Genomic DNA, 12,890 nt, shown 5'->3' with positions numbered 1-12,890 from the left:
GAAAGCTAAATCCTGGTGGTTTTTTAAGCTAAAGAGTGAAAGTCTTAAGGCGGACATGTAATGTGGCCAGCGCTCCACATTTAACAGTGAACCAGAGTAGTGGGGCTGGCACTGGGAGTGCTGTTGTAATCTCTTGGAGCCTGCACATCAAGCTGAGAATTCTGTCTTTCAGAACCCTTGGAGTGGCTACAGGTTTTCCAGTGGTGGCAGTGCTTTTCAAAACATTTTTGAAAGCCCTCAGAATTTCTTTGAGCTTCACACCGAGCCACCCAAAGAAAATCAGTCGTGTTTGTGGATCTTCAGAAATCTTTTTGATCATCCGTTTTACATTTGTCAAAATAGGTGCTCAGGCTCTAAAAGCATTTTAGAAAGGGGTAGGAGAAATATTTTAGTCAAGAATAGTGTTCAGATTGAGCAAGTATATATATATATATACACACACACACACACACACACATGTATGTATATATGTACACATGTATATATGTGTGTACATATATATATGTATACACACACACACATATATATACACACATATGTATATATATATACACACACATCAAACATCTGTGTTCTTCTATACATTCTTAATACAATTATCCTAGATAACTGCATTATCTGTGATGAAACCACTTCAAGTTGCCCACAGGCACCTATGGTGCAGATTTGACCCATTGCTATCTCTAGCTTTACTGGGACAAGATCCGTGAATACTCAGACAGGGAGCACGTTCACATTCACGCACAAAATATGCTTACCTGTGTTCTAGTTTCATTGCTTAGGATTGGCTTGATAGTTTCTCTGAGGTTACATATGTTCTGTGTTTTTTTGTGCTGTCACAGCCAGAAGTCAAGATGGATTTATAAATACTCTGGACAGTGGCTCTTTTAAAAAGACCTGTAGAAGATTTAAAGCAGTTGGTTCTCAGTACACTTGAAAACAGGACTTCATCCCTTGAACTCTTCCGGGCAGTTGATGATTAGAGTCCTATGTATTTTAAGGTCTTGAATTTAATGTCTCAAAACTGTTCATAATCAAGTGAACTTTCCATGGCTTAGAAATACTGGTTGTGTATTTGAATTCGCCCCTACAAGCTGCTGGCACTCTGTGTTTTCACTAAGTGGGAAAATAAGATCTAGAGGGGGCTGTCGGCTGCCTGTCCTGAAGCCGTCCGCAGAGCCCTTCCTAGAGTATTCTCATTTCCAGAACCACTGGTAAGATCCTGTGACCCATGGGGCACTACAGTGACTTTTCACATGGCTGATGGCCTGATAGATCTGGTTTCGAGGAGGAATCCTGGATGGGCTCTGTCTTGGTTATCTGTGCAGTGAAGACTTTACTGTGCTGATGCTGTCTACACAAAGTGCCCAGAACTGTTATGGGACCTTACTCAACTGTCACCAATCCCATTTCTCAGATTCTTGAGACTTCTATTTCCAGATGTGCACCTCCTTTCCCATTGTCCTCACCATCTCTGACTTCTTTCTTTTTGTGCCCACCTATACAGAAACCCTCCTGTCTTAAGTCTTTTGCAGGATTCTCTTGCCCCTCGACCTGCATTGCTGTTTATGTTGTTTTCTCTCTTCGTCAAAGTATCTCTTAAGCTATTGGCTTCTTTTTCTTCATTAGGCTTTCAGTCTTTTACATTTCATTCAATTTAGCTTCTGTCCCCACAAACCTGCTCTCAGGATCTCATGGTTCCCTACTTGCCAGCCTTCTGCAACTCAGTTCTCTGGCCTCCACTTGTGCATTTAACCCACTGGCCACCAGGCCCCCCTGCCAATTCCCCTTAGTTCCTGTGATGCTCTTACCTCCTTTACATGTCACCGCTGACTAACCCCAACCTCTGGTCATTGTTCTCTCTGTACTGGCTTTGAATAGCTTTATCTGCTAACTGTGTTTATTACCTCAATCCCCAGCTATTTTCCTCGTGCCCTCCTGCCTGTGATTTCCTGTTCACTTAAACTTTTTATTGTAACCCTGAACAAACATGTCACAGATGTTTATTTCCCTGCGTGAATCTCCTCTAACTTCTCACCATTCTCTAGTAACACGACTCTCATTTATCCAGTATTAAATCTTAAAAAGTCCGAGTATAGTCATTTGCACATAAGTATTTAATAAATCCTTAACTAATTTTAGCTCTGCTATGAATTAGATTACAATTCTGCTTCAAAATCTAACAATTTAAGAACTTCAAAGAAATCTGAACTCATTCATTATAGGCAAAACTACTTCTGTTTCAAAATATTTATTTTAATATTTCCTAATTCATTGCAGGAGGTCTTGGGTTTAGTATTTTAATTCCAGTGCTTTCAGACTTGGAAATGTGATTTCTAGCAGTGTATTTTAATCAGGTTATTTATGACACAACTTTCTTCTGCAGTGTGAGATTTTATTTGGTGACTGTATCTAAGATGTTATCTGGCTGTCTTTTAGGACTCTTCAATGAAAGTTGGCCTGATTAAACCATAACATTCTTGTGCAGCTTTGAGAATGTTCCTGCTGTATGAGTATCTCTTATCACAGTTTTTCCAGTTTGGTAAATTCAAGAACACCCTTTTTCTTTGTTATTTCCATTGGTCTAACCTACCGCCCAAACCGTCTGCTGCATCTTCTAAAATTTACATATCCCTTCATTAAAGCTGATCTCGAAAGTATTTGTATGCAGTAAAAATGTTTCCTAAAGTGCCACTGCATATTACTTCTAGGTCTTAACGATGAGAAGCACGAAGTGAATCTAAAACATTAAGCAAAAAAAGGAAAACTACAATATTGATCTTAATTACCCCCTGGAATTCGTAAGAAAAAAAAAAGGTTCACACATTGTCTGCATTTAAAATTTCGACATTTCAAGTAACAAAGTCTTCTTTTAGAATAAAGATGATTTAGGGTGAGTTTTACTTGTGCTATTTGTCAGTGAGTTGACTGTTCAGGTGGTGGACATAAAACCCACCCCCCACCACTCTCACATATTGAGAGTTTGGGTTCCCAGTAATTGTACAGACTGCATCCTCTGACCTTTTAGACATTTTTTAAGCAAGCAGAGATGCATCTTTGATTTAGCTTACTCAGCACATATCGATGAGTCAGTACCTAGAATTTCCTTTTCAAGATTTTATTACAAGTGGCAGAACTGAATAAATGTGTTCTTCATGGAAAAAGTATGGAGATCTCCAAAAAACTTTGGAAATTTAGTGTTTGTAACTATGTCATGTTTTTTAGTCTTTGCTGCTGAAAGGAAAAAAAAAATGAAGAATCAAAATATTAGGACAGTAAGAAACCAGCATTTTAGTTTCTTGTCCACAATGCTTAAAACACTCTGTATTCTATAAATTTCAGATTAGTCCAAAGTCTAAAGAGCAGTATACCACAGAATGCTAAAGTAGTTTTTGTGGTAGGGCGATAGATTTTTTTTTCCTTTTCAAGATGTTTGTAATATGCTTATATTTTATAATGGAAGAAATAAGTGTTAAATTTATCGGAGCCTCCTACAATGAGTATAATAATCACAATGGTTGTGGGCAGTTTTGCTGTAGCTCATAAAATGAGCCCATTTTTAAAACTTGGATGTATGGTCACTCTATATATTCAAAAAAATTAAGATAGATTATTGATGGAAAACCCTTGAGAGTATTTTTCATTTTTTCCTTAAAGGAACCGAAGCTTCCCATGTGTTATTTTTCAAATTTAATAAACGACCTCTGTAGCCAGGTTTGTGCCAGGTACTGAGTGCTGGCGCTCTTCCCCCGCACCTTGTCCGCCAATTCCTGTGCCCGTGATAGCCCAGTGATTCCAGTCCTGCCCCTTGTCTGGACTCTAGTCCCACTTAAGTTGGAGCATGGAGACCCACCGTCGTCCACAGGCGCTCTGGTATTCCCTTGCCTCTCACATCTCTTCTGCTTCCCTCTGGCCCCCAGCCCTGGCAGGTCTCGAGCCCACACATTGTTCTTGATTCTCCTTGCCGGCTAGCCTTCCCTGACCTGCTTACCTCATCCAAGGCCTCTGCTCAAGCACCTGCATCACACCACTGTTTATTGTCCGTATTCCCTCACCACTGTCTGAGATTACCTTGTTCTTCCATTATCTGTCACCCCCTTTGGAAATGGAAAGTTTTGTGACAGCAGGAATTTTATTTAACTTAACCGGATCACCAAGGCTTAAACCATTACTGACACATGATAAATGTTTGAATATATATGGATTATTTAATTATCACACAACCATACAGTGAAGTAGGTATATCCTCATTTTGCAAGTGAGGGACCTGAATACACAAGTAACTTACTAAAAATCACTCAACTATTAAGTGACAAAGCTGAGATCAGAATACAGGTGTGTCTGTGTCCAGAACTTTCACAGGATCTCCCTCATGATACGGAAGTTTTCCAGGTGGGAGTCTGGTCACCATTCACTGGAAACTCAGCAGAACATAGGTTGAATTGCTGTGCTTTGGATTCACACATGCCCGAGTCTTGGCTTCCCTCTGTGCACATACGCACCAGACTTCCAGGCTCGGCTCAAATGGCAGACGACTGTACCCTGGAGGATTCTAGAGAATAAGAGGCTGAAACGGCCTCTTCGTTGTACATTTCAGCCCCGCAAGGAAGTGTTTACCGAAACAAAAAAAGGAAACTGGCAAGCAAGTGCCCAAGAGTTGCTAAAGTATGGTTGATACGAAATCCTGTAGGTGAGTTCTAGAAAAAAGGAAGTGAAAAAATAGGGAAGCTGTGGCTTCAGAATGAAGTCAGTTCCCAAATTGTGACTGAATTGTAACCTTAAATGTGTTTTTTTGTTGTTAAATGCATAATGACAAACTTAGTAAATTATACCAAGTTGAGACAGCTAAGTAGCTATCATAGGTGCGCAGAGGCTGCCCACTAGCCATTATAGGATCACCATAAGGAAAGAGACCAAAGAATACGAGCAGTGTAAGCCCCCTTCAGGTAGTGTTTCAAGTCAAGAGACTAGCTGTGTGTTAAGATAGATATAGATATATTTTTTTAATCACTAAATTTGTAATAGGAATAATTGTGTGTTTTGGGTTTCATAATTTATTATTTTTTAAGTTTTTTTTTGAGAGAGGGAGAGGGAGAGAGAGAATGAACGGGGGAGGGCCAGAGGGCAAGTGAGAGAATCCCAAGCAGGCTTCACACAGTCAGTGTGCAAAGCCCAACTCGGAGCTCAATTCCACAAACCGTGAGATTGTAACCTGAGCTGAAATCAAGAGTCGGATGCTCAACCAACTGGGCTACCCAGATGCCCTTGGGTTTCATAATTTTAAATCAGTAGTAATCTTCTTTTAGAATCCTGTTATTCCCAGATTACCTTGATACCTGTCTGCGTGGGTGTGTTTTGCTGCCCTCTGCTGCTAACAGTTGGTACAACAGTGAAGTGTTGACTCCCAGGGCTACCCCTTAACATTGCTAGAAAGGTGAAGGAGTGGGAAGACAAGTCTGTGTTAGGAATTTTTCTCTCCTAAAGCAAACTACTGTTTCAACCAATGCAGCCCAACCAGCCTATGCATGCCTCTGCTCCCCACAACTAACCCCCAAAACTAAACATCAAAGTGAGAAATGGTGCTTTTGCTAAGATGTCAATGAAATGATTTGGATTTTTAAGTTATTTGAAGGATCACATCAGTAGAAAGGTGAATGCTGAAAAGACACCCCTCCAGCCAACCACACCCAGAATGTGTTCTCTAGATTAATCTTAACCTTCCAAGAGCCAATCACCCCTCTGCTTTGCCTCCATCATGCACACACACACACACACACACACGCACACACATTTACTTCAGATGAACTAACCAAATATTTTCACTCGTTGGACATGAGTGCAGTGTGATGGTTAATAGCTATTGAAACTAGATTTTGCTTGACTCAAGGCTCACCCACTTAGTGGCTGGATAACCTTAGACTTGCCACTTAACTGGTCTCAGCCTGTTTCTTCTGTAAAATGGGAATAGTAACTGGAGTTATTAGTCACTAATATTCAATGAATATTTATAAAGCCCTCACTATATGTCAAGTGTTGCATTGAACTTATTAAAATAACTGCACGTAAAGAAAGCTTATCTCAAAGCCTGGTCCAGAGTAACCTAATTTTCACCAGTAAGAAGTAGGTTTCTTTTCCTCATAAGTAATTTTTGTGTGTCAGCAGCTACAAAACCATCCTGTGAAATTCTAAAGCGTGGTGCTCTTCCTATTTTCTATACTTAACAGAGCCTCATATGTTATTACAGTTAGAAAGAATCTTATGAGTTATCTGGTCTAGCTTTTGTCCAGTCCAAGACTGTCTTCTGTGACCCCCCGTATGGACACCTCCACTGGGCCAGGCACCCATTCCCATCCTTGGACAGCTCCCCTATTAGACAATTCTTTCTTGAACACAAATTGCCTCCTTGTGGTCTGTGTCCCAGTTTTCTCCAGATCATCTTAGAAAAAATCTGCTTGCTTTCTCTCATGACAGTCCTTCATATATTTGAAGAGACCTATCACTCTTACTTTGTAGGCTAAAGTAAAAAGTGGTAATAACCACCTCAGCCTACATGGATTTTTCTTTCTAAAATATTCCCATTATTTTTTTTTTCCAAGGGAACACTATTAAGATGATGGAAAACACCTAGCCACTTAAAGTCATACATACTGTATTGAGTAGTGTAATTTAAGGGTCCAAAATAATTATTTGCAACTAACGTTGGAAATAATTGCCATTTGTTCCCTCCCTGCAAAATGCATTACTGGAGCAGTTATTTGTTCTCAGGCAGCATTCATGAATGCAGTTGCCCATAAGATTGGATGGAGGAGGCTTGCTTAAAGCACAGTGTTCAGGGCACCGTCCCCAGAGCTTCTGACTTGAGTTCTGGGCTGGGGCCCAGTAATCTGCATTTTAATAAGCATACCCAGTGCTCCCTCCCACATGCTACAGTGTGCCCCCAGGAGAGCCTGGTGTCCCACGCGAAGCACTACCTGGTGCAAAGGAAGGAGCCCATCTTCTCTGCTGGCCCCCGGGGACCCCCTAACTAGCGGAAGGGCAGGGCAGCACCTGCACCACAGACGGGGATGGGTTGGGTTGCTGGGCTCTGGGGACCCTCCTTCTGCTTGTACAGGAATGGGGCTGCTTTGCTTGCCTTTTCCTATTGTTCCTGCCCTCTTCTGGGATGCCCCAGAGGCCAGCTAAAGGCAGTGGTGGCGGCTGACCCTTTGAGCACTTCCTGTGATCCAGAAACTCTTCTAAGCATTTTACTTGTGTTCACTCATTTAATGGCCAGGACCCCCCACCCTATGAGAAAGGCTCTAATACCATCGTGGTACAGCCAAGGAAACGGAGGCCTCGAGCGATAAGGCAGATTGCCCACTGTCATTACCCTGCTTTAGAGATAGTAAGGCCATCCAGGATCTGGACCCGGACAGTGTGACTCCAGGAGCCCTGGCCCAAGGCACCGGGACCCCTCCCGGGGCTGTCAGACCCATCCTCCCAAACACTGATGTCCCAAAGCCACCTCAAACTCAATCTGGGAATTGGTCATTTTTCTCCCTAGGTCACTCCTTCAGTGTTTCCTGCCTCCGTTGGTGCGGTGACTGCCACGGGAAACCCCCGTTTTACAGGTCCCCCTCCTTCCTACCTCTTACCAGTCTCTGCTCAGCTCACTTCCTGCATTTGACAAGTACAGCTGGCCCACGGGGGCGTGGTGCTGGCTGTCACCTGTCACTGCTGGGGCAGCTCAGACCCCACGTCCCACTGCCAGCCCGGTCCCCTTCAAACCCACCACCACCCACACGCTGCCCTGTGCTCATCACAGATTGGCTTCCCGATCCTGTCGCTCTCCCCTGCTTAAAACCTTGCGGCGTCTCCCCACAGCCTGCAGGACGAAGACCAAATCCTCCACCGTTTGCCTCCCCCGGACCTTGGAGCCGATGTCTCACTAGTCCCCACGTTGCAACCGTTCCCCCGCTGAGCTGCCTGTCCTCTGTGCACAGCACCCTGTTGCCACCGTCCAGCCCTCTCCCTAGATGGAGGACCCTGACACTCTGCCCCTGCCTGCTGGCCAAGCACCTCGCTTGCGGGTAACCTTTCATTCTGATACAATTTCAAACTTCCAGAAAAGTTGCAACATAGCCCAAATTCCCTCTACTCTTAACCCTCATGCTGATCATTACTCATTAACATTTTGCCACATATACACATACACGTACACGCTTACCTATTTGAGGGTGAATTGCAGACATGATGCCCCTTTGCCCCTGAACACAGCCGTGTTTATGTCCAAAAGACAAACGCACTCTCTTATCTAACCAAATTACAGTGGTCGGAGTCCGGGAGTTTAACACTGATGCGAGGTTTTCTTAAAAAAAATTTTTTTTAACGTTTATTTATTTTTGAGACAAAGAGAGACAGCATGAACAGGGGAGGGTCAGAGAGAGAGGGAGACACAGAATCTGAAACAGGCTCCAGGCTCTGAGCTGTCAGCACAGAGCCCGACGCAGGGCTTGAACTCACGGACGGTGAGATCATGACCTGAGCCGAAGTCGGACGCTTAACTGACTGAGCCACCCAGGCGCCCCTGATGTGAGGTTTTCTAATCCACAGGCTGTGGTCAGGTTTCACTAATTGTCTCAGTGATGGTCATCACGGCTGCATTTTTTTTCTGGTCCAGGAGCCAGTCTAGGATCACCTGTTACATTTAGTTGTCAGGTCTCCTTAGTTTCTTTTAACCTGAAACACTCCCTCAGTGTCTCAGGACTCAAAAAAGCATGTTTAAGGAGTCAGGCAGGTTGCTTTGCAGAGTGTCCCCCAGCTAGAGCTCATGTGCTATTTCCTTGCCCTCAGATTCATATTATACCTTTCTGGCAGGAACAGCACAGAAGTGATGAGGAGCCCCGCTCAGTGCCGTGAGCCAAGAGGCACCTGCTTCTGCTGTTTTGTCGTTACTGTTGTTGATACTGATGACCTGGGAGACGTGGGGGTCTCATTTAGTTTGTCAACCTCGGTTTTCACGTCACCTCTTCAAAGGAAGCTTTCTTAGCCTCCCGCACCCCTCTTCCAGGCACCCACAGGTCTGGGGGTGCTGTTCCTATAACACCATTCTCAGTGACTCGATCTAATCCTGGTGGTTGTGTTCCTGTGTCCCCCACTCTGCTGCAAGCTCTGTGAGAGCAGGGACCACATCTTGTTCACCAGGGCAGCCCCCGCTCCCAGTTCAGGGCCTGGCACATAGTAGGTGCTTCATACATAATGCTGAGTGAATGAAAGAGTGTGTGAGACTATCCTTGAACAGGTTCAGTCACAAAGCAAACCCCCACCCAGCTCTCTCCGGATCAGGCTTTGTGGCTTTTTCTGCTTTACTCGTGGAGCATGGCTAAGTTTTTTTTTATTTCTTTTTATGCCAGGTTCTCGCTGAAAGCATGAAAGTCTTGACTAAAGCCCAATAAAGAGGCACCATGTTTATCCTTCCCTTGGGGAATCACAGGATGGACCGATTTTAGAAACTTCGAACGCCAGTTTAAGATTTTCCCATTTGCTTCTTCTTGGCGTGTGGGAGGGTCAGGGTGAGGGAGATTCTCTGGGTCTCTTCTCATGTGAAATATTTGGACCTGAAAGAGCAGCACGAAGCATCTTTGGTGGGCAGGGGGGCCCACAGCCCGGTGGCCTCTGTCCAGCCACACCAGCCATGCACTGCACCCCGGGTCGGGAAGTGATTCAAGGGCTGTCCCAAAGCCTCTCAGGAGGTCACTCTCTCCCTTTGTTGTTTCAGACGCAGGAGGAGGGAGACGCACTGATGTTGTCATCAGACCTCTCCCGAAGCTTCTGCCATCTCATGGTCTCCAGGGGCTGGGGCTACGGCTCCCCACAAGCCTGCTGCAAGGAAACCCCACCCCCCCCGGACGTGCGGTTCCTGGAGACTGGCCATCCTCTCTGCACCGTTTTGCTATTTGTGAAACCTAGGACAGCACCAGCCCCCTCAGCTGGATCCTCCCCTGGCTCCCGCGGAAAAGCCACCGCTGGGAATGGCTGTGCGACCAGGGCTTTGTGGCTTTTGAATAACGGCTGTCGTGCGTTGTTTCTGGGTGGACATGTCCTAGTCCATCAGGCCTCCCCTGCCAGCAGGTAGGATGGGGATGTGGGGACCCGCCAACAGCGAGGACCGAGTGAACTGTATGCCCCAAGCAGTAGATTCATTCCGTTCAGCTTGCTCTTACCCCATTACGTAGATGGTGGCAAAGGTCAGGAGACAGGCGGCTCTGGGTGAAGGGACTTGGTTGCAACACACACCTTAGCAGCTTCCAGGTTCATCTTAGGGACATGTTCCGAGATGAGCTGGGCCGAGAGGGGCCTCAGAAGGAGTTGGGCAACCGTGGCACTCGCAGGGCCTCGGGAGCAGGAAGAACTGAATAATGCTCCCCGTGATGGCAAGTGAGCAGGCCTTTTCCGTGAGTGGGGTCCTTCCTCCGCCTCTGAGGCCTGTCTTCTGTGTGCTGGTGCTCATAATAGGCTCCCCAGGGCCCTTTCATTATGCTGACATGAATTGCATTGAGTTGAATTGGACTGAAATAAATTGAATTGAAAGGCGTACAAACAAGTATGAATCTCTCACTGAGTGCCAGGCCCCAGGGAATCACCAGAATCGTAATACAGTCCCGTCCACACCCACTGGGCCTTATAAGGACACTACCTCAGACTTGCAGCGGGAACACGTTTGGGGGTCGGGGGAGGAGGAGAAGGGGCAGGGAGGGCGGGGGGGGGGGGAGGCTTCGAGAGGAGACGTTCTTTGAGCTGAGCCTTCAAGGGCAGAGTGGGGACTCTGAGAGGAGGGAAAGGCAAGAAGGACATTACAGACTGGGCAGGTAGCAGGAACAAAGCAACTTGTGTGTGAGGAACAGGGAGGTGGCGATGAAGCCAGTGACCATGATCCAGCCGAGAGATGACACAGAGTCACACAAAGTGCGGCTCAGATGTGGCCGGGGATCCTCGTGCATCCCAGCCACCTAGAACATTCCGCACACCTAAAGTGGAGTTCCCAGGGGGCTGGCCCAGGAATCTGCATTTTTTAAACCACCTCTAGAAGTGAATTCAGAGTTTGAGACTGGCCATCAGGGGGTGGAGGGGAGCTTCTGCCGGGTGATCAGGTCCTGTGTCAAGTGAGTGATCGGCACACTTCGTGCAAGTCAGAACCCCCGGAGGGCCCGTTAGCACACAGAACTGCTGGCCCCAGCCTCAGATCCTGAGTCAGCAGGTCTGGAGTGGGGGCCTGGGTATTCTCCTCGTGGATATGCTGCCAGGGGGTGATGGGGATGCCACTAGGCAGCCAATCTGAGGAAACACCCCTCTGGGAACCCAGCTGGACTGAAGGAAGCCCACCGACCCTTCTGCGGCTCTCAGGACTCAAGACAGTCATATTGGGACCACTTACTTACATTTGCCCATCCTCGGTTTCCAGCCGTCTGTGACACAAGTGTGGTGCTTGGGCATGTGACATACCCAGTACTCACTGATCCCAGGGTGGGTGAGCCTGGGCCGAGCAGCCCAGCAGACCCAGCTGGGGCATGCTGGGGTCTGGTGCTCAAGGCCATGCCGTCCCCCAGGCTGGCCCTGCAGAGGTGCACGGTATTCCTAGGGATCCATGGGATACCTAGTTTCCTGCAACCGGAAGTGGTTCCGATTTCTCCAAGGTCACAGGTGAAATCCCCAGGTGTCCCTTGGAAGGGCTGCCAAGAGCAACTAGGGAAGAGCAACGTCCCATTATAGATGCCAAATGCCTTATTCAAGGCCACACAGCTCAGGTTACCAGGGTGGGAGAGAGGACGGGGAAACCCTCTTCGCCTTATTACCTCGCCGTCCCCCACAGGGCTTCTGCCACCTAAATGCGCATGCAGGCCGTCAGCATACATTTTACAGCTGAGGCACCCAGAGTTGAAAACCTTATTTAAATGAACAAATGTTGGGGCGCTTGGGTGCCTCAGTCGGTTAAGCGTCCAACTTCAGCTCAGGTCGTGGTCTCGTGGTTTGTGAGTTTGAGCTCCGCATCAGGCCCTGCGCTGACAGCTCAGAGCCTGGAGCCTGTGTCTCCCTCTGTCTCCGCCCCTCCCCCGCTCACACTCTGTCTCTCCCTCTCTCTCAAAAATAAATAAACATCAAAAAAAATGTTTTTAATGAACAAATGTTCCCACCTACCCCAAAGAGAAGTCAAGTCACAGACGTCTAGTCCTAGGCCAGGGGAATCTCTTGCTTTTCCAAACAAAAGCAAAAACCAAACAGCACTTTCTTATTTGTGTGAATTCTACAAAGATGTTTAATGAGATGTGGGGGGAAGGCGAGCGTCATGAATGCAGACTCAGCTTAGCATGGCAGGTGTCCAGCAGGGACACGTCTGTGTGACCCATGACTCACGGGCACTGTCTCTGGAACCTGGTCCTGTGTTCACCTCTGGTGAATAGCAAGATAACTATGGTCATAGTAATGCTAGGACTAGTCCCTACCATCTCTCCAGAACTTACCATGTGTCTGACCCTCTTGCTACGTGCCTGGCAAGCAGGAGCTCCTGGACGCCATTTTGTTCCTTCTCCTTCAACCCTATAATCACTCACGTGTGCGTGGTGTCAGATACACGCAGAAGATCGACCCAGGGCACCGTATGAGTCTGCCCATAAGCTGGGCAGCCTAAACGACGGAAATGTGGTTCCTCACAGTCCTGGGGGCTGGAAGTCCAAGATCAAGTGCTATCTCCTGAGGCTTCTGTCCTTGGCTTGCAGATGTCCATCTTCTCCCTGGGTCCTCACGTGGCCTTTCCTCCATGCACATGTATTCTTGATGTCCAAATGCCCTCTTCTTATAAAGCCACCAGTCAGATTGGATGAGCACCCACCCTAATGGCCTCATTTTGCTTCAGT

At 46.6% G+C, this 12,890-nt stretch overlaps 1 protein-coding gene across 1 annotated transcript in view; it reads left to right on the top strand.

Moving 5' to 3' along the window:
- SSR1 (signal sequence receptor subunit 1) overlaps positions 1–10,572 on the top strand; it is a 40,000-nt gene extending 29,428 nt beyond the window's left edge. The window contains exon 9 of the mRNA XM_015087000.3: positions 9,758–10,572. Coding sequence (XP_014942486.2) covers positions 9,758–9,782 — 25 coding nt within the window. The 3' untranslated portion in view covers positions 9,783–10,572. The remainder of the gene's footprint in view (positions 1–9,757) is intronic.
- Positions 10,573–12,890: the final 2,318 nt, after the last annotated feature.

This window comes from Acinonyx jubatus, chromosome B2, assembly GCF_027475565.1.
Source record: "Acinonyx jubatus isolate Ajub_Pintada_27869175 chromosome B2, VMU_Ajub_asm_v1.0, whole genome shotgun sequence".
Classification (NCBI taxonomy): domain Eukaryota; kingdom Metazoa; phylum Chordata; class Mammalia; order Carnivora; family Felidae; genus Acinonyx; species Acinonyx jubatus.
Note: the sequence above shows the minus strand (reverse complement) of the source record. Positions and strands in the feature narration are given on the sequence as shown.